The sequence below is a fragment of the Cebidichthys violaceus genome, unplaced genomic scaffold (genome assembly GCF_023349555.1).
Source record: "Cebidichthys violaceus isolate CVI_PGR_0920_01 unplaced genomic scaffold, fCebVio1.0.p SCAF_17, whole genome shotgun sequence".
Classification (NCBI taxonomy): domain Eukaryota; kingdom Metazoa; phylum Chordata; class Actinopteri; order Perciformes; family Stichaeidae; genus Cebidichthys; species Cebidichthys violaceus.
The window spans coordinates 5,078,659-5,099,538 of record NW_027176340.1 but is presented as its reverse complement, the minus strand read 5'-3'; the positions used below and the strand labels follow the sequence as shown (position 1 = coordinate 5,099,538).

Sequence of the window (20,880 nt, the reverse complement as noted above, 5' to 3'; positions counted from 1 at the left end):
ATTAGATACAACACTACTAATCATATCTTTATGAAGTACTCCTGATTATACTCCATCTAGAGCAGGGAAAAAGGAATTTCATGCTTTTCTAATATCTCCCATTATGAAGGGTGTGTGTGTGTACATGCAGAGTAGTGAGCAACCCAGAGAGTTCAACAGAAGAGAGAAACACCATAATATAACCTTTCTGCTTGTGTTTGTTTGAAAATGTGATGGCGGCGTTAACAACGGTTTAATGCAGCTCGGTAGCATCGGCCTGCCTTCCTAACCACACAGCTGAAATAATGATGAGTTTGAGGCAGAGGTTGCATGTACTTGACCCAATTGCAGAACTAATTACAGAATTGCAAGCGATCACGATACAAGGAACAGCAGATCCTGGCAGGACGTAGCACTCCTGTGGTAAACCGAGACCGACGGTTAAACACAACACCACAAAGGAATAACATAAATCACAATTAGATTCGATACAAGATCCATTAGACAGAAAAAGATTGATCAAACAACAGCTGTGTGTCACTGATATGTCATTTTGAAGGTTCCTGTAGTAGTAGGTCTCTCTGAGGTTTGTAAATAAAGAACCACACATGCTTTTCGTAAATATGAAAACTCCTTTTCTGCAAAGCTGCACCCACCAGGGGTCAGTGACTGAGCTTTACCCAACAGGGAAGGTAACTTGTGGCCGAGGAAACACGCCAGCGCGGTGCTGACACACAACACTGGCCGCAGACGACAGTAAAACCCGTTCATCCCAGACGTAGTAACAGCAGCCAACCACACCTGGGTTCTAGTCACTGGTCTCGGTGAAAAACAACAGCAGCCATGCCCGCGTGTGAGGAAAGCTATCCATGTCCAGGACAATGACAACATCGGCTTATCAGGTTTTATTAGGCAGCACAACAGCCGCTCAGCCTGCTGCACGGACTTAATCCTTTGAACAGCAACAGTCCATAAAATAGGCTGCTTGGTTCGCCGGCAGTGTGTCGACGAAACAGACAAAGTGAGCAAATGTTTCAAATTGCATCTTTTGTTTTGCCTTGAGGGTGCATTTTATACTTGTTGTTAGTGCATCTATAAGTAATCTTTGGAGGTATAAAATATACACATAGGAACTTAAATCTTGGACTTTTTAACTAAAGTTTGGCGTACTGACAAACTCAAATCCACACTGCCGTGATACGCCATTAATGATAATTTAATAATATTTGGCATATCATTGTGTATCTATAAAAAAAAAAAGTATAAGCCAAGAAAAACAGCCTTTTTTGTGACAATACATTTTTTACATAAAAGAATGGGATTGTAAATGTACATTCACATTGAAGAATCGGCTGAATCTTCTCAACCAATTAAACAATATTCAATCCTTTAGATTATCTGAAAAATCCAAAATCACCAAATTTGGAAATAGACACTTGCACTCACTTGCCAAGAAGGCATGCGGAGTTGATCAGCTCTTCGATCGCAGAATTCAGATCAGCAAAAAAAAAAACTACAATCGAGACCAAGCCAATAACTTATATTACAATATTATGACAGTCAATATCTAATCTAATATTATTATAGACAGGTTATTGATGTTTCCCAGTTGGACTTTGTGGGGGCAGAATTCTCCGTACCGTAATCACTTTGAGATCAACGGGTCTGAGTGAGATTTTAAGGGGCCAGGTAACTCCTTAAGGAGCAGTCCGTCCTTCCCATGTAGTTGGGTAAATATGCCACCGACCTAGATGATTAAAATAAAACCTGAGCTTCAGTATCTTTGCATGAGTGCAATCTGACCAGAGGACAGAGCAAGACTGTACTGATATTAAGAGACAGATGTTCCTGACTGCGCATGCTTCCGATGGTAGAAATGATTTAAATCAAATCAACAGCAATGGTACAAAATAGTGAAAAAACACGATCTGACCTATCTGACCTCCCTGGACCACAACGCTGCTCTCACCTGCTGGTTTGTCAGCCCCCACCACTGTCCAGGTCTCTGGGGTATCTAAAGTCCCTGTCGAGCTCTACCCCTCTCTTACCTGTACTTCATGCCTGTCTGATAGGACACACACTCTTCCAGCGCCAGGCCATTCATCTTTAGGAAGTCTTCCATGTTCTTAATCTGAGCGGCGACCCTCTGTTCCCGGAGTTTCTGGAGCTCAACCGGGTCGGGGGGCCTGGCCGGTGGCTGATTCAGCCCCTGGTCCGAGTGGTAGCGGTTGATCCCGCTCCGGATGCTCTCGCTGTATGTCATAGACAGCATCTTGCCGCTGCCACTGCTGCTGCTCTTTCGAACACCACTGCTTGGCGCTGCCGGTTTGGGGATCTGCAGGTTTTCAGGAGGACAGTAACTGGACTTGCGCCTGCCGGGAGCCCCCCGGGAGCCACTAGCGTAGCCTCCCGCAAACATGCCCCCTCCCTCCCGCTGCTCCTCCTCCTTGCGATGCCGAGGCGACCCGTGCAGTAAAGATTAAAGTAGGGACACAAGTAGGGACACGGATGGAGCGAGGAGCCAGCAGATCACAGCCACCTCCTTAAATAGCACCTGCTCCCATAAAGAAAACAGCTCTCCTGCTCGGGGCAGCACACGGCCATGCATCCTGTAATCAGAGTCGCACAACGTAGCCCCGCACCACCCTCCCCTGACAGGCACACAATGGCAGGGTTACACTGATAGGGAGCATTCAGGTGACTTGCTGGTGATTAAGAAGCAAGACCAAAGAGGACGCATGCTATCTGCGAACGGGAGGCATTCAAACATGCACCGAGCAAGAGGGGACGACCTGGCCTCGGTTCTGATTGTGACTGGAGTAAGAGGGAGAGCCAAGAGGCAAACTGAGAGGAGTCCACGATATATTCTGAGTGCCTCCCAAAAAAAAAAAGGCACAAAAAGCCCATCTGGACTGGAAAAAAGTCATGGGTACGAGCGCTTAAAGAATCCCCAAACGACACAATATACACTTGAGTTGGGCTTTATTTCAGGTTCAGGGATCCAGGAAGCTTAAAGTTCCACAAAAGTATTTCTTTTAACCATTTAGTCTCCATTCCTGTAAAGAAACACTCCTTTAAGAGTCAGGTCTACCGAGTGTTGTGCTGAATTAAAACAATAGGGGGCAGCACTGCGACAGCTCCAGCATCACTACAAGAACGCAACTTAATGCTGAATGCACCACTGTGCAACGGCAACAAAGCCACTTTCTTGATAAACGCAATGTACCGTGTGATAAGTGAGACTGCAATCTTAGTTATTAGAGAAACGTGTAAAAATAATTATACATAAAAAAATTAGACGATTGTGTAAATTTACATAAAAAACATCATTAAAAACACTTGAAGTTCTCACTATCTCATATCCATGTTCATGATTTTGAGATAATGTGATTAAAGCCAAATTATCCATTAAATATTATATGACGTATGACATGAACACTTTCTGATGAAGATAACGGATCAATCCAAAATGACGTAGGGTGAGATTTACGCTAGCATTTTAACAATGGCAATTAAAATAATTGCTTATCTCAAAATCATGAACATGGATATGAGATAGTGAGAACTCTGAGATAAAAATGCTATTTGTCTTATAATCCGTACCCTAAACAAGAATGACTTGTTGATCAGTTTGCTTCTTTATATCCACCGGAGAATAAGGAAGCTATATTTTACGGCTGGTTTGAAACATATAGGCTCGCACCGATCTTTTAAAAGTCTACAGACAAATACAACACCTTTCTTTAATAAACACCGCAACACTGACATCAAACCTCCATTTAAAACTAAGGCTTTAAGTGGTAATAAACCAATATAAAATGGAATATCTTACAAAACAGACTTAAACACTATCTGTCTGAAATTCTAACATGGAAGAAAAATACTAGTCAAACCGTTGATAGCATCATGACGTGACTTGGATCTCTCCCACAAATTCTCAATTTATTTCCCAAACAGCTGGTTTCCTCGCTTAGAGACAGAAGACATAAATAAAGGAGGAGTATTCAGGCTAGGCAGCATGCATCCACACAACCACACACATACACACACACACACACACACACACACTCCTCGTCACTCTGCCAATCCCTTACACAAAACATACACACAAACAAACACTCCTGATGTGGTCATGAGTGCAAATCTTTCCTCAAACTCACCCGATTTCTTTGGGGTCGGCTCATGAGCGAGGTTGCGGGGCGCCACTCTGCTCTTATAAACACACACTGCAGACAGCGATGAAGCGGGTCCACCCAAACTGGGAGTGTCTTACTAGGAAACGTCTAAACCAATTAGTGAATAAGAGAGTGCATCCTTCCCTCCCCTCACCACTTGGACCATACTCTATTACCACAAGCAACACCTCTCCTCCTCCCCTCCCCGCGAAGCTCTCGTGGAAGAAATCCATTTATGCCGTTTAGTGGCCCGTCTTGTTTCTGCTAACCGCAGCAAATAATATCAGCCCTGAATAATTCACCAAAGCTTTTGCACTAAAAGCATCTGATTGTTGTTCCACAGGAAAGAATACTAAGAGCTGGACAATAATGAGGGCCTGAGTGTAGTGTGCACATGAAACACACACACACAAGTATAAAGCAAAGATATGCTGTACATACGCACAAACCACCAAGCATGTTCACGTACTCTCCAAACAAGGGGTTTTAAAAACCACAGCGGTTACGCCGTGCTGCATCTCTTTGTACAGGTCAAGGTCAGACTCGGAGTGGGTCACATGATCACGACTCTGAACACAAGTGTAGCTGCTCACAACCGGCCTCACTAGTTACACAGAGGAAAGCATCCAATACACTTCACTTCAAGTTCAAACTCATTTTTAATCATCATCTCTGACAATTACTAAAACACCAATGAACACCTCAGTGAATCTGTAGAATTCATAGAAGTAGAATTATAGTAACATCCACTGACTTCAGACATATTTGGTAGTACATAGTAATCCGTATCACTGGCTCAACAACATACATTAAAAGCACAGAATCTGCCTTAAGCTGCATATTTTTTTCGCGCAGTGTAAACATTGCTGCTCTATAATTTCTGCAGGGCAAGTAAAAAAAACAACTACATAATTAAAACTCCCCATAAAATGCAATTTAAAAACAGTTTGATGGTAAACCAGTATGGAAGATGTGGCCTCAAATAATTTATTAATGTAATCATATATGTTTCCGGACTTCCCAGCCCTATATAATAATCCTTAAGACTTAGTAATCAACCAAGCTGGTACAACCTAGTTCAGTTCTCTAAAAGTTGTGGCTCTTATAGTCACAACAGACATTTTATTACTTTTAAAATACATTTTAAACCAAACCAAAACCAAGCAATAGTAATGTTTAATTGTACATATAGCTGAGATACCTGGGAAGGACTAAATGAAGACTTCAATGATGTATTGTTCCCTAACCCATACATGGGACAGAGGTCAGAAGTCAATGAGCTTCATCAACGGACAGCACTCCATCCCTGAACACTGTAAAAAGGTTTAACGACAGCCAGAGCCGGATATATTTCACTAAAAACATTCTTAGCACAGAATCATGAAGACAAACATAAAATGGCTCTGGATGCATCATCAGACACACAGAATAGTACAGATCTACAACTTATGCTGGCAAACAAAACAATGCAGAAATAAATAAAATGCATCATAAAAACAAGGTGGGGTTAAGAAAAATCAAAGTATTGTCAACGTGATTGTAGGCTCCTTTCCGACTTAATTTGCATACCAGTGAGAGGTAGTAAGTGTGATAAGCACTATACACTTTGTGTGCTACAATGTCGGGATGACTGAGAAGAATACAACTTCCCATACCAGCCTGCAAGGCTGTCAGAGTGATAGACAGACAGAGATAAGGGTCTTAATCGATGCCCCTAACATAGGCCAGGAGAGCAGCTCGTGGGGCGGTTTGCACTTTAAAAAAAAAAAGGACAGAAATGTGCAAGGCGCCAAGATAAAAATCCGGCAGAGAGCTCATTATAAGCACACCCACATAGTCAGGGGTTTTTAGAACTGGATCAGCAGAATAAGGCTTGATATCAGACCATAAAGCATGACTCTAATCTAAAGTAGCAGAGAGACCGACTGCCTAAAAGGCTCACTACTGGAGGAGTACCAGCGACCTTAAGGGAACATCGTCTCATCCCACAACACTCACAGATCAGGTTGAGCTCCCATGAGGTCAAAAAGGTTTATGATTTAATACAGAAATGATGAATAAAGGAAATGACTATCTGCTTAATCATACCAAAGACTAAACAAAAAAGTGTTAAGATATCAGTTCTGTAATGAGCTTCTTAGTCACATGTTGAAGTTTGACAAGAAACGCAGATAGTGTCTCAAGTGTCAAAAAAAATGCAGACAAAACATAAGAACTCCAGACATTTATTGTTGATTCAAAGGTTTTGTGAGCAACCCTTGCAACAAGATCCATCATCGCCCCTATCAGGTTTAAGCTAGATAGTGCATTGCCAGCTAAATAGTGGAAGATAAGTGTTATCTATGCTGCAGAGGTTTACTAATGGACGTATGGTTTTAAATAACAGAACAGCAAGTCTCTACAGCAAGGTTATTATAGTGGAAGAAAAGAAGAACAAAACACAAATGTTATGAATGCATACCGCACATATATAGAAAAATACATATGTTAAACACACACACACACACACACACACACACACACACATACACACACACACACACACATATATATACAAAAAAACGGAAAAAGAAAATGCTTCACATAGAAAACACTGCTTTGCGACACCAAACAGTGAGACAGACAGGTACCTGTAGAACTGCAGCTGTCGTTTGGGGCTCCCATAACGAGCGCTGAAGACAACAGGGAAAGGAGGAAACAGGAAAGCTTTGATTAATATAAGCTGGAAAAGGAAGAAGTTGGTAGTCGGAGAAATGTGAGACAGAGAATAAGGTGACGTAAGATATTGACCGTTAGCCAAAAATGTGGAAGAGTACAGCAGGTAATACGGTAGAAAAGACATATACAGTATATGGTGTTTTTAATAAAAGATTCAGAATGCCTTGCTTGTTTAAAATGTGGCCGGATACAAAAAAACGTATGACAATATGTTGCTACGGTGATGGAATAAAATATATGAAATAAAATCATTTTGTCTAATATTTTATGTTAATATTATTAGTGATATCTAAAAAAGAAATGCAGGTTTCTCTTATATATCCTTTTGCGTTCTCCTTGTGTGAAGGGAGCTACGTGACATCTGGTTGTAAATTCAGCAGCACAAAAGTTCACCTTTGATGGCAACGCCGGTGCTCGCCTAATTTTAAAGGTCCTGCTCTTGAACACTGAAATGATATCCGGTTTGCTGTCTACCATCTGATCGATGCCATGTGAATGCAGCATAAGTGGCAAAAACACAAGTTGTGATCTTTGAGTTCATAAAGCGCAAGAAGAAAAACATTTTCTGATCGTGGTTACTTAACCTCAGTTATACTCAAAACCGTTTGTTATATCTAGTAACTGTGCTTCAAAATAGATGATCTATAAATTACTATAGTTGGCAAACCAGTAGTTTCTTCCACCAATATGATATAATATAGCTTTCGCTGTGAATATTTGACAGGACTTCCATGCCCTTAGTGTTACCCAGGCACCACAGGTCACTTAGGCGTGTTTAACAACTACAAGTCGACCATCACAAAGGCAGCAACACGATGATGTTACCGCTTCAAAAAGGGAGCAAAACATTTTCAGAATAATAGCAAAGCTACGCAGAGACTTACAGGCAAATGTGTGGAAAAGTAGTGGATATTAACAAGTATAGTGAACATTCTGAGTGATACTGATGTGCTGGTAACAGGCTGCTTTACTGTGTCCCCACATATTTCCAGTGAAGGCAAATCCAAAAGTAATGTCAAAATCTCATCCACTTTAATTGTCATGATATTCAAGTCTATACAAGATCAATAGATGTTCAAAAGCTTTAATAAAGTATCACAAAACCTACAGCTGACAGCCACTGCACCCCATCTGGTGATAAAGGAGGAAATGTGAAACACAGCCAAAAAGGCTGCTTGACAAGAAGAGTGGAATAGATGCTTTTGAAGCTGATGGGTCACTGGCACCACATGCTGGTTAAACATCAGAGTGCAGGACAATCTGTACAAACACTGGTGACCGTACTGCTGTTTCCACCCAGTAAACATGCAACCAGACGAGTGAGAATGAAGTATGCTGTGACATGCCTGCGTCGGAGTGTAATTGGCCTACGTCGCAATTTCGGGGACCCATTTCAGACTTTACCAGTTGGGGAGAGCAAACTTGCGCATTTGTTGTCCCTAATGCATAATGCATCTAAATTAGGCTTAAGTAAAAGTTAGGTAAAGGTTAGGTAGCGGTTAGGGTAAGGCAGGTAATGGTTAAACCTTCACAGAATAAACAAGAATCACAATGTCCTCAATAGTGATATCAACCAAGTGTGCATGTGTATGTGTGATAGACAGTTTTCTTGATTGTGCTTAAATAATTCTTGTCTGTAATATAATATAATATTATATAATATATGATATTATACAATAAAATAATGCAGACTGTGTTTGGCTGGTTCTGTTGAGATCACAACACATTTCATACTTAATATAATCATTTAATTTAATAGTCAAATTTTGATTGCTGCAAGGTTTTATGTGAAGTAAAAAGAAAACGTATATTGAAAACAGTATTGCATTCCAGACACAGCAACACAGGTCACAGGTTGCATTTACCAAGCAATCAGCTCAGTCTGTTAATCGACACATCCTCAATACCTGGAGTATGGGCTCAACGTACCTGTAGATCATGCCCGGTGAGCCAGTCTGTCGGAGGGAGAGGCGTGCAGGGGAGTCTGTGGTCGATTCAGGATACATTTAGGTAGGAGGGAGGGGGGCGTGGCCAGCCTGCCGGGGGTGGTGTTCTATCACCACAGGTTACAGTTTATCACCAATCAGGGCCTCTGGAAAGAAGAGAGAGTAGTGTCAGTCCGTGGTGGGGGTTTTATTTTCCCAACAATGTAATCTCAGTGTTCCCCGAAATTTAGGCTATAGTTGGCCAGTCAAATACTGTATTTTTCATGTTTATTTACCATTTATTTACTAAACATCATTAGAACAAAAACATCATACCACACAGGAAAATAAATGCCAAACAATATAGATCTCCACAGACTGCTCTGTCCAGTCCTATTTCACACCTGTGGGAAACAATGCACCTCCAGTGAGGTCAGGAAAATGAATAATCCCACCCAACCAGTTAAATATCATCCTCAGATGTCATGCTGATCGAAACAGATAAAAGCTGTTGAACCATGTTAACGAATAACAATCACTTATTCAAGATATTCAAGTGTTTTTGACACTTATCATCAGGGAAGCCATTCAGAACATTCCCTTTTTTTCCAGTCAGAAAATATTAAATGTGTTACTACTATTACTGCTGAGAGGATGTCACTGGCAAGAATCGAGTCAAAGACATCATAATTTTCACCCATTCATTCACTTCAGTAAGAGATTATATTAATCAAAGAAATGGATTGTGTAGACTGAAGATGGCACACAGGCAAAAAGTGAGGCCACAACATGTTATGCAAGGAGACATCTCACTTTAACTGACCAATTTACACCTTACTGTTGGCTACAATAATTACGGCCTTTTTCGACTACTAACACTAAAAGACTGCCAATTAAAACATCATACATATTTGACAATGATCAACAGGTGCCAGACAATGTCAGGAGCATGAAAGGGTAATTATACAACGGCGCACCAAACCCTCTCACAACAACGGGGAGACAGCACTCCACAATAATGAGGGACTTTTATAGTGAGGAATGTAGAGGAAAATGTGTTCATCAGCAGCTTTGTTAGCGGCTATTCTTCAATAAAACAAGCCTACTAATACTGCAGGGAGGAAGAATGAGCAGTAAAAACAACATGGGCTTTTATTGTGAAAAAAATTATAAAAAAATGTAATGTGTTCGTCATTGAATTAGCAAAGCTTTGTTAACGACTATTCTTCAATTAAACAAGTCTACTAAAACTGCAGCGAGGAGGACTAAGCAGACAAAATAACATGAAGACTTTTATTATGAAGAATTTATAGGAAATGAAATGTGTTTTCACCATAGACGGTATATAATAAGTGGACATAGTCATCGTGATGTCACCCATGAGTTTGTGGACTGCCGTTAGAAGGCCTCGATTTCGGCGATTTCGCAGTTACCATCTTGGAATATGGCCGTCGCCATATTGGTTTTCTTTTGCAACCAATGAACGGAAGTTACCATGTTTGGAAAGCGGAGGAGTGACGTAGTGTCGCCGGTTACAGCTCTGGTAGCGGCAGCGACAGAAAGCCGCTACCAGAGCTGTAACCAGCGACACTACGTCACTCCTCCGGTTAAACAAGAGAATAGCTAATAGAAATCGCTATATTTACAACAGGAAGTCAAAAAATTATGTTGACATTCTACAGCCTTTCTAGTGTGGAAAAGTCATGTGACCAAGTGTGGTCAAGTGACCAAACCATTGCAACGTTGCAGAATTAACTGCCTTTGATGTGGGTGTGGCTTTGATCTACTTAGCTATAGGTAGGATCTTAAATTCAACCCAGCCCCACTTACACCCCAGCCCCACTTTCAACCCAGCCCCACTTTCAACCCAGCCCCACTTTCAACCCAGCCCCACTTTCAACCCAGCCCCACTTACACACCAGCCTCACTTTCAACCCAGCCCCACTTTCAACCCAGTCCGGGTCCGCGCGCCCTTTCAGTTGATCCATAGAGATGAGAGCAGAGGTTGCGTTTTCTTCAGGTATTTTTGACGCTGTCTGAGGGCAGTTTGTGCACGTCACCTTGTTTAGTACTCTTACAGTTACTCATTTTTAGACAGGGACTTTAAGTTAAATCTTAAAGTGATAGTTTGTCAAAGTTCTCGGAAGGAAGCTTGGTTAAACTAGAGAATAGCTAATAGAAATCGCTACAACCGGAAGTCAAAAAATGATGTTAACATTAACTGCCTTTGATGTGGGTGTGGCTTTGATCTACTTAGCTATAGGTAGGATCTTAAATTCCACCCAGCCCCACTTAAAACCCAGCCCCACTTTCAACCCAGCCCCACTTTTAACCTAGCCCCACTTTCAACCTAGCCCCACTTTCAACCCAGCCCCACTTTCAACCCAGCCCCACTTACACCCCAGCCCCACTTACACACCAGCCCCACTTACACACCAGCCCCACTTTCAACCCAGCCCCACTTTTAACCTAGCCCCACTTTTAACCTAGCCCCACTTAAAACCCAGCCCCACTTTCAACCCAGCCCCACTTTCAACCCAGCCCCACTTACACACCAGCCCCACTTACACACCAGCCTCACTTTCAACCCAGCCCCACTTACACACCAGCCTCACTTTCAACCCAGCCCCACTTTCAACCCAGTCCGGGTCCGCGCGCCCTTTCAGTTGATCCATAGAGATGAGAGCAGAGGTTGCGTTTTCTTCAGGTATTTTTGACGCTGTCTGAGGGCAGTTTGTGCACGTCACCTTGTTTAGTACTCTTACAGTTACTCATTTTTAGACGGGGACTTTAAGTTAAATCTTAAAGTGATAGTTTGTCAAAGTTCTCGGAAGGAAGCTTGGTTAAACTAGAGAATAGCTAATAGAAATCGCTACAACCGGAAGTCAAAAAATGATGTTAACTGCCTTTGATGTGGGTGTGGCTTTGATCTACTTAGCTATAGGTAGGATCTTAAATTCAACCCAGCCCCACTTACACCCCAGCCCCACTTACACCCCAGCCCATCCCCACTTCTAACCTATCTCCACTTCTAACCTATCTCCACTTCTAACCTATCTCCACTTCTAACCTATCCACTTCTAACCTCCACCACCACACACACAGCCACAAATTTGTGTGTGAAATATTTTTCTCCTCCGCGAATCGCCACCTTAACGTGGTGAAGGAGTTTGAGTCGTCCGTGCGCCCTCTCAGTTGATCCATAGAGATGAGAGCAGAGGTTGCGTTTTCTTCAGGTATTTTTGACGCTGTCTGAGGGCAGTTTGTGCACGTCACCTTGTTTAGTACTCTTACAGTTACTCATTTTTAGACGGGGACTTTAAGTTAAATCTTAAAGTGATATTTTGTCAAAGTTCTCGGAAGGAAGCTTGGTTAAACTAGAGAATAGCGAATAGAAATCGCTACATTTACAACCAGAAGTCAAAAAATGATGTTAACATTACTGCCTTTGATGTGGGTGTGGCTTTGAGCTACTTAGCTATAGGTAAGATCTTAAATTCAACCCAGCCCCACTTTCAACCCAGCCCCACTTACACCCCAGCCCCACTTACAACCCAACCCCACTTTTAACCCAACCCCACTTACAACCCAGCCCCACTTTTAACCCATCCCCACTTACACCCCAGCCCCACTTACACCCAACCCCACTTTTAACCCAACCCCACTTACAACCCAACCTATCCCCACATCTAACCTATCCCCACATCTAACCTATCTCCACTTTTAACCTATCTCCACTTCTAACCTATCTCCACTTCTAACCTCCACCACCACACACACAGCCACAAATTTGTGTGTGAAATATTTTTCTCCTCCGCGAATCGCCACCTTAACGTGGTGGAGGAGTTTGAGTGGCTCAGTGATCCTGGGAGTCATGTTGTCAGAGGCAGTAGCCCCTGGAATTGGCTCCCAAGGCAAACAGGACTCAGGGGAGAGCCCAGACTTACAACACAGCCCCACTACCAACCCAGCCTCACTTTCAACCCAGCCCCACTTACAACCCAGACCCACTTTCAACCCAACCCCACTTACAACCCAACCTATCCCCACATCTAACCTATCTCCACTTTTAACCTATCTCCACTTTTAACCTATCTCCACTTCTAACCTATCTCCACTTCTAACCTATCTTCACATCTAACCTATCACCACTTCTAACCTCCACCACCACACACACAGCCACAAATTTGTGTGTGAAATATTTTTCTCCTCCGCGAATCGCCACCTTAACGTGGTGGAGGAGTTTGAGTGGCTCAGTGATCCTGGGAGTCATGTTGTCAGAGGCAGTAGCCCCTGGAATTGGCTCCCAAGGCAAACAGGACTCAGGGGAGAGCCCAGACTTACAACACAGCCCCACTACCAACCCAGCCTCACTTTCAACCCAGCCCCACTTACAACCCAGACCCACTTTCAACCCAACCCCACTTACAACCCAGCCCATCCCCACATCTAACCTATCTCCACTTCTAACCCAACCCCACTTACAACCCAGCCAATCCCCACATCTAACCTATCTCCACTTCTAACCAAGCCCCACTTACAACCCAGCCCCACTACCAACCCAGCCCCACTACCAACCCAGCCCCACTTTCAACCCAGCCCCACTTACAACCCAGACCCACTTTCAACGCAACCCCACTTACAACCCAGCCCCACTTTCAACCCAGCCCCACTTTCAACACAACCCCACTTACAACCCAGCCCATCCCCACTTCTAACCTATCCCCACTTCTAACCTATCCCCACATCTAACCTATCTCCACTTCTAACCTATCCCCACATCTAACCTATCTCCATTTCTAACCTATCTCCACTTCTAACCTATCTCCACTTCTAACCTCCACCACCACACACACAGCCACAAATTTGTGTGTGAAATATTTTTCTCCTCCGCGAATCGCCACCTTAACGTGGTGGAGGAGTTTGAGTGGCTCAGTGATCCTGGGAGTCATGTTGTCCGAGGCAGTAACCCCTGGAATTGGCTCCCAAGGCAAATAGGACTCAGGGGAGAGCCCAGACTTACAACCCAGCCCCACTTACAACCAAGCCCTACTTACAACCCAGCCCCACTTACAACCCAGCCCCACTACCAACCCAGCCGCACTACCAACCCAGCCCCACTACCAACCCAGCCCCACTTTCAACCCAGCCCCACTTTCAACCCAGCCCCACTTACAACCCAGCCCCACTACCAACCCAGCCCCACTTTCAACCCAGCCCCACTTACAACCCAGCCCCACTTTCAACCCAACCCCACTTACAACCCAGCCCCACTTTCAACCCAGCCCCACTTTCAACACAACCCCACTTACAACCCAGCCCATCCCCACTTCTAACTTATCCCCACTTCTAACCTATCCCCACATCTAACCTATCCCCACATCTAACCTATCTCCACTTCTAACCTATCTCCACGTCTGACCTATCTCCACGTCTGACCTATCTTCACTTCTGACCTATCTTCACTTCTGACCTATCGTCACTTCTAACCTCCACCACCACACACACAGCCACAAATTTGTGTGTGAAATATTTTTCTCCTCCGCGAATCGCCACCTTAACGTGGTGGAGGAGTTTGAGTGGCTCAGTGATCCTGGGAGTCATGTTGTCCGAGGCAGTAGCCCCTGGAATTGGCTCCCAAGGCAAACAGGACTCAGGGGAGAGCCCAGACTTACAACCCAGCCCCACTTAAAACCCAGCCCCACTTACAACCCAGCCCCACTTACAACCCAGCCCCACTACCAACCCAGCCCCACTACCAACCCAGCCCCACTTTAAAACCCAGCCCCACTTAAAACCCAGCCCATCCACACTTCTAACCTATCCCCACATCTAACCTATCTCCACTTCTAACCTATCTCCACTTCTAACCTATCTCCACTTCTAACCTCCACCACCACACACACAGCCACAAATTTGTGTGTGAAATATTTTTCTCCTCCGCGAATCGCCACCTTAACGTGGTGGAGGAGTTTGAGTGGCTCAGTGATCCTGGGAGTCATGTTGTCCGAGGCAGTAGCCCCTGGAATTGGCTCCCAAGGCAAATAGGACTCAGGGGAGAGCCCAGACTTACAACCCAGCCCCACTTACAACCAAGCCCTACTTACAACCCAGCCCCACTTACAACCCAGCCCCACTACCAACCCAGCCCCACTACCAACCCAGCCCCACTACCAACCCAGCCCCACTTACAACCCAGCCCCACTTTCAACCCAACCCCACTTACAACCCAGCCCATCCCCACATCTAACCTATCCCCACTTCTAACCTATCCCCACATCTAACCTATCTCCACTTCTAACCTATCTCCACGTCTGACCTATCTTCACTTCTGACCTATCTTCACTTCTAACCTCCACCACCACACACACAGCCACAAATTTGTGTGTGAAATATTTTTCTCCTCCGCGAATCGCCACCTTAACGTGGTGGAGGAGTTTGAGTGGCTCAGTGATCCTGGGAGTCATGTTGTCCGAGGCAGTAGCCCCTGGAATTGGCTCCCAAGGCAAACAGGACTCAGGGGAGAGCCCAGACTTACAACCCAGCCCCACTTACAACCAAGCCTTACTTACAACCCAGCCCCACTTACAACCCAGCCCTACTACCAACCCAGCCCCACTACCAACCCAGCCCCACTTTCAACCCAGCCCCACTTTCAACCCAGCCCCACTTACAACCCAGCCCCACTTACAACCCAGCCCCACTTTCAACCCAACCATGTTGGTCATGTTGTCCGAGGCAGTAGCCCCTGGAATTGGCTCCCAAGGCAAACAGGACTCAGGGGAGAGCCCAGACTTACAACCCAGCCCCACTTACAACAAAGCCCTACTTACAACCCAGCCCCACTTACAACCCAGCCCCACTACCAACCCAGCCCCACTACCAACCCAGCCCCACTTACAACCCAACCCCACTTACAACCCAGCCCATCCCCACTTCTAACCTATCCCCACATCTAACCTATCTCCACTTCTAACCTATCTCCACTTCTAACCTATCTCCACGTCTGACCTATCTTCACTTCTGACCTATCTTCACTTCTGACCTATCTTCACTTCTAACCTCCACCACCACACACACAGCCACAAATTTGTGTGTGAAATATTTTTCTCCTCCGCGAATCGCCACCTTAACGTGGTGGAGGAGTTTGAGTGGCTCAGTGATCCTGGGAGTCATGTTGTCCGAGGCAGTAGCCCCTGGAATTGGCTCCCAAGGCAAATAGGACTCAGGGGAGAGCCCAGACTTACAACCCAGCCCCACTTACAACCCAGCCCCACTTACAACCCAGCCCCACTTACAACCCAGCCCCACTACCAACCCAGCCCCACTTTAAAACCCAGCCCCACTTAAAACCCAGCCCATCCACACTTCTAACCTATCCCCACATCTAACCTATCTCCACTTCTAACCTATCTCCACTTCTAACCTATCTCCACTTCTAACCTCCACCACCACACACACAGCCACAAATTTGTGTGTGAAATATTTTTCTCCTTCGCGAATCGCCACCTTAACGTGGTGGAGGAGTTTGAGTGGCTCAGTGAACCTGGGAGTCATGTTGTCCGAGGCAGTAGCCCCTGGAATTGGCTCCCAAGGCAAATAGGACTCAGGGGAGAGCCCAGACTTACAACCCAGCCCCACTTACAACCAAGCCCTACTTACAACCCAGCCCCACTACCAACCCAGCCCCACTACCAACCCAGCCCCACTACCAACCCAGCCCCACTACCAACCCAGCCCCACTTTCAACCCAACCCCACTTACAACCCAGCCCATCCCCACATCTAACCTATCCCCACATCTAACCTATCTCCACTTCTAACCTATCTCCACGTCTGACCTATCTCCACGTCTGACCTATCTTCACTTCTGACCTATCTTCACTTCTGACCTATCGTCACTTCTAACCTCCACCACCACACACACAGCCACAAATTTGTGTGTGAAATATTTTTCTCCTCCGCGAATCGCCACCTTAACGTGGTGGAGGAGTTTGAGTGGCTCAGTGATCCTGGGAGTCATGTTGTCCGAGGCAGTAGCCCCTGGAATTGGCTCCCAAGGCAAACAGGACTCAGGGGAGAGCCCAGACTTACAACCCAGCCCCACTTAAAACCCAGCCCCACTTACAACCCAGCCCCACTTACAACCCAGCCCCACTACCAACCCAGCCCCACTACCAACCCAGCCCCACTTTAAAACCCAGCCCCACTTAAAACCCAGCCCATCCACACTTCTAACCTATCCCCACATCTAACCTATCTCCACTTCTAACCTATCTCCACTTCTAACCTATCTCCACTTCTAACCTCCACCACCACACACACAGCCACAAATTTGTGTGTGAAATATTTTTCTCCTTCGCGAATCGCCACCTTAACGTGGTGGAGGAGTTTGAGTGGCTCAGTGATCCTGGGAGTCATGTTGTCCGAGGCAGTAGCCCCTGGAATTGGCTCCCAAGGCAAATAGGACTCAGGGGAGAGCCCAGACTTACAACCCAGCCCCACTTACAACCAAGCCCTACTTACAACCCAGCCCCACTACCAACCCAGCCCCACTACCAACCCAGCCCCACTACCAACCCAGCCCCACTTTCAACCCAGCCCCACTTACAACCCAGCCCCACTTTCAACCCAACCCCACTTACAACCCAGCCCATCCCCACATCTAACCTATCCCCACTTCTAACCTATCCCCACATCTAACCTATCTCCACTTCTAACCTATCTCCACGTCTGACCTATCTTCACTTCTGACCTATCTTCACTTCTGACCTATCTTCACTTCTAACCTCCACCACCACACACACAGCCACAAATTTGTGTGTGAAATATTTTTCTCCTCCGCGAATCGCCACCTTAACGTGGTGGAGGAGTTTGAGTGGCTCAGTGATCCTGGGAGTCATGTTGTCCGAGGCAGTAGCCCCTGGAATTGGCTCCCAAGGCAAACAGGACTCAGGGGAGAGCCCAGACTTACAACCCAGCCCCACTTACAACCAAGCTCTACTTACAACCCAGCCCCACTTACAACCCAGCCCCACTACCAACCCAGCCCCACTACCAACCCAGCCCCACTTACAACCCAGCCCCACTTTCAACCCAGCCCCACTACCAACCCAGCCCCACTTACAACCCAGCCCCACTTTCAACCCAGCCCCACTTACAACCCAGCCCCACTTACAACCCAGCCCCACTTTCAACCCAACCCCACTTACAACCCAACCTATCCCCACATCTAACCTATCTCCACTTCTAACCTATCTCCACTTCTAACCTTTCCCCACATCTAACCTATCTCCACTTCTAACCTATCTCCACGTCTGACCTATCTTCACTTCTGAGCTATCTTCACTTCTGACCTATCTTCACTTCTAACCTCCACCACCACACACACAGCCACAAATTTGTGTGTGAAATATTTTTCTCCTCCGCGAATCGCCACCTTAACGTGGTGGAGGAGTTTGAGTGGCTCAGTGATCCTGGGAGTCATGTTGTCCGAGGCAGTAGCCCCTGGAATTGGCTCCCAAGGCAAACAGGACTCAGGGGAGAGCCCAGACTTACAACCCAGCCCCACTTACAACCAAGCCCTACTTACAACCCAGCCCCACTTACAACCCAGCCCCACTACCAACCCAGCCCCACTACCAACCCAGCCCCACTTTCAACCCAGCCCCACTTACAACCCAGCCCCACTTACAACCCAGCCCCACTTACAACCCAGCCCCACTTTCAACCCAACCCCACTTACAACCCAGCCCATCCCCACTTCTAACCTATCCCCACATCTAACCTATCTCCACTTCTAACCTATCTCCACTTCTAACCTCCACCACCACACACACAGCCACAAATTTGTGTGTGAAATATTTTTCTCCTCCGCGAATCGCCACCTTAACGTGGTGGAGGAGTTTGAGTGGCTCAGTGATCCTGGGAGTCATGTTGTCCGAGGCAGTAGCCCCTGGAATTGGCTCCCAAGGCAAATAGGACTCAGGGGAGAGCCCAGACTTACAACCCAGCCCCACTTACAACCAAGCCCTACTTACAACCCAGCCCCACTTACAACCCAGACCCACTACCAACCCAGCCCCACTACCAACCCAGCCCCACTTACAACCCAGCCCCACTTACAACCCAGCCCCACTTACAACCCAGCCCCACTTTCAACCCAACCATGTTGGTCATGTTGTCCGAGGCAGTAGCCCCTGGAATTGGCTCCCAAGGCAAATAGGACTCAGGGGAGAGCCCAGACTTACAACCCAGCCCCACTTACAACCAAGCCCTACTTACAACCCAGCCCCACTTACAACCCAGCCCCACTACCAACCCAGCCCCACTACCAACCCAGCCCCACTTACAACCCAGCTCCACTTTCAACCCAGCCCATCCCCACTTCTAACCTATCTCCACTTCTAACCTATCTCCACTTCTAACCTATCTTCACTTCTAACCTATCTTCACTTCTAACCTATCTCCACTTCTAACCTCCACCACCACACACACAGCCACAAATTTGTGTGTGAAATATTTTTCTCCTCCGCGAATCGCCACCTTAACGTGGTGGAGGAGTTTGAGTGGCTCAGTGATCCTGGGAGTCATGTTGTCCGAGGCAGTAGCCCCTGGAATTGGCTCCCAAGGCAAACAGGACTCAGGGGAGAGCCCAGACTTACAACCCAGCCCCACTTACAACCCAGCCCCACTACCAACCCAGCCCCACTTACAACCCAGCCCCACTACCAACCCAGCCCCACTTACAACCCAGCCCCACTTTCAACCCAGCCCCACTTTCAACCCAACCCCACTTACAACCCAGCCCATCCCCACATCTAACCTATCTCCACATCTAACCTATCTTCACTTCTAACCTATCTTCACTTCTAACCTATCTCCACTTCTAACCTCCACCACCACACACACAGCCACAAATTTGTGTGTGAAATATTTTTCTCCTCCGCGAATCGCCACCTTAACGTGGTGGAGGAGTTTGAGTGGCTCAGTGATCCTGGGAGTCATGTTGTCCGAGGCAGTAGCCCCTGGAATTGGCTCCCAAGGCAAACAGGACTCAGGGGAGAGCCCAGACTTACAACCCAGCCCCACTTACAACCAAGCCCTACTTACAACCCAGCCCCACTTACAACCCAGCCCTACTACCAACCCAGCCCCACTACCAACCCAGCCCCACTTTCAACCCAGCCCCACTTTCAACCCAGCCCCACTTACAACCCAGCCCCACTACCAACCCAGCCCCACTTTCAACCCAGCCCCACTTACAACCCAGCCCCACTTACAACCCAACCATGTTGGTCATGTTGTCCGAGGCAGTAGCCCCTGGAATTGGCTCCCAAGGCAAACAGGACTCAGGGGAGAGCCCAGACTTACAACCCAGCCCCACTTACAACCAAGCCCTACTTACAACCCAGCCCCACTACCAACCCAGCCCCACTTTCAACCCAACCCCACTTACAACCCAGCCCCACTTTCAACCCAACCCCACTTACAACCCAGCCCATCCACACTTCTAACCTATCCCCACTTCAAACCTATCTCCACTTCAAACCTATCTCCACTTCAAACCTATCTCCACTTCTAACCTATCTTCACTTCTAACCTATCTTCACTTCAAACCCATCTTCACTTCAAACCCATCTTCACTTCAAACCCATCTTCACTTCTAACCCATCTCCACTTCTAACCCATCTCCACTTCTAACCTATCTCCACTTCTAACCTATCTCCACTTCTAACCTATCTCCACTTCTAACCTATCTCCACTTCTAACCTCCACCACCACACACACAGCCACAAATTTGTGTGTGAAAAAATGGCAGCCCATTTGACCACTTGAATAAGCCCACAAAGTAGCAAGTTTGTACTCCTTTGCTAAAGCTAACTTGCTATAGCAACATGCTAATGAGATAAAACCAAGTGATTCTTAAAGACAGTCATCTGAGAGACCAGCACTGCGGGCTGGGAGGTGCCAGCCCAAAGGGCTGGCTGGGAGGGGGCCAGCCCAAAGGGCTGGCTAGGAGGGGCCAGCCCAAAGGGCTGGCAGTGAGGGAGGGGCCAGCCCAAAGGGCTGGCAGGGAGGGGT

At 46.4% G+C, this 20,880-nt stretch overlaps 1 protein-coding gene across 3 annotated transcripts in view; it reads right to left on the bottom strand.

Moving 5' to 3' along the window:
• Nucleotides 1-20,880, bottom strand: part of kcnab2a (potassium voltage-gated channel subfamily A regulatory beta subunit 2a) — an 83,866-nt gene that overhangs the window by 35,516 nt on the left and 27,470 nt on the right. For 2 of the 3 annotated variants that reach the window (XM_068712286.1, XM_068712287.1), the window contains exons 2-3: nt 8,802-8,964; nt 6,785-6,826 (exon numbers count right to left, since the gene is read on the bottom strand). In XM_068712286.1, the coding sequence (XP_068568387.1) occupies nt 6,785-6,826; nt 8,802-8,878 (119 nt within the window). In that variant the 5' untranslated portion in view covers nt 8,879-8,964. The remainder of the gene's footprint in view (nt 1-6,784; nt 6,827-8,801; nt 8,965-20,880) is intronic. The other variant, XM_068712288.1, reaches the window with a different exon arrangement.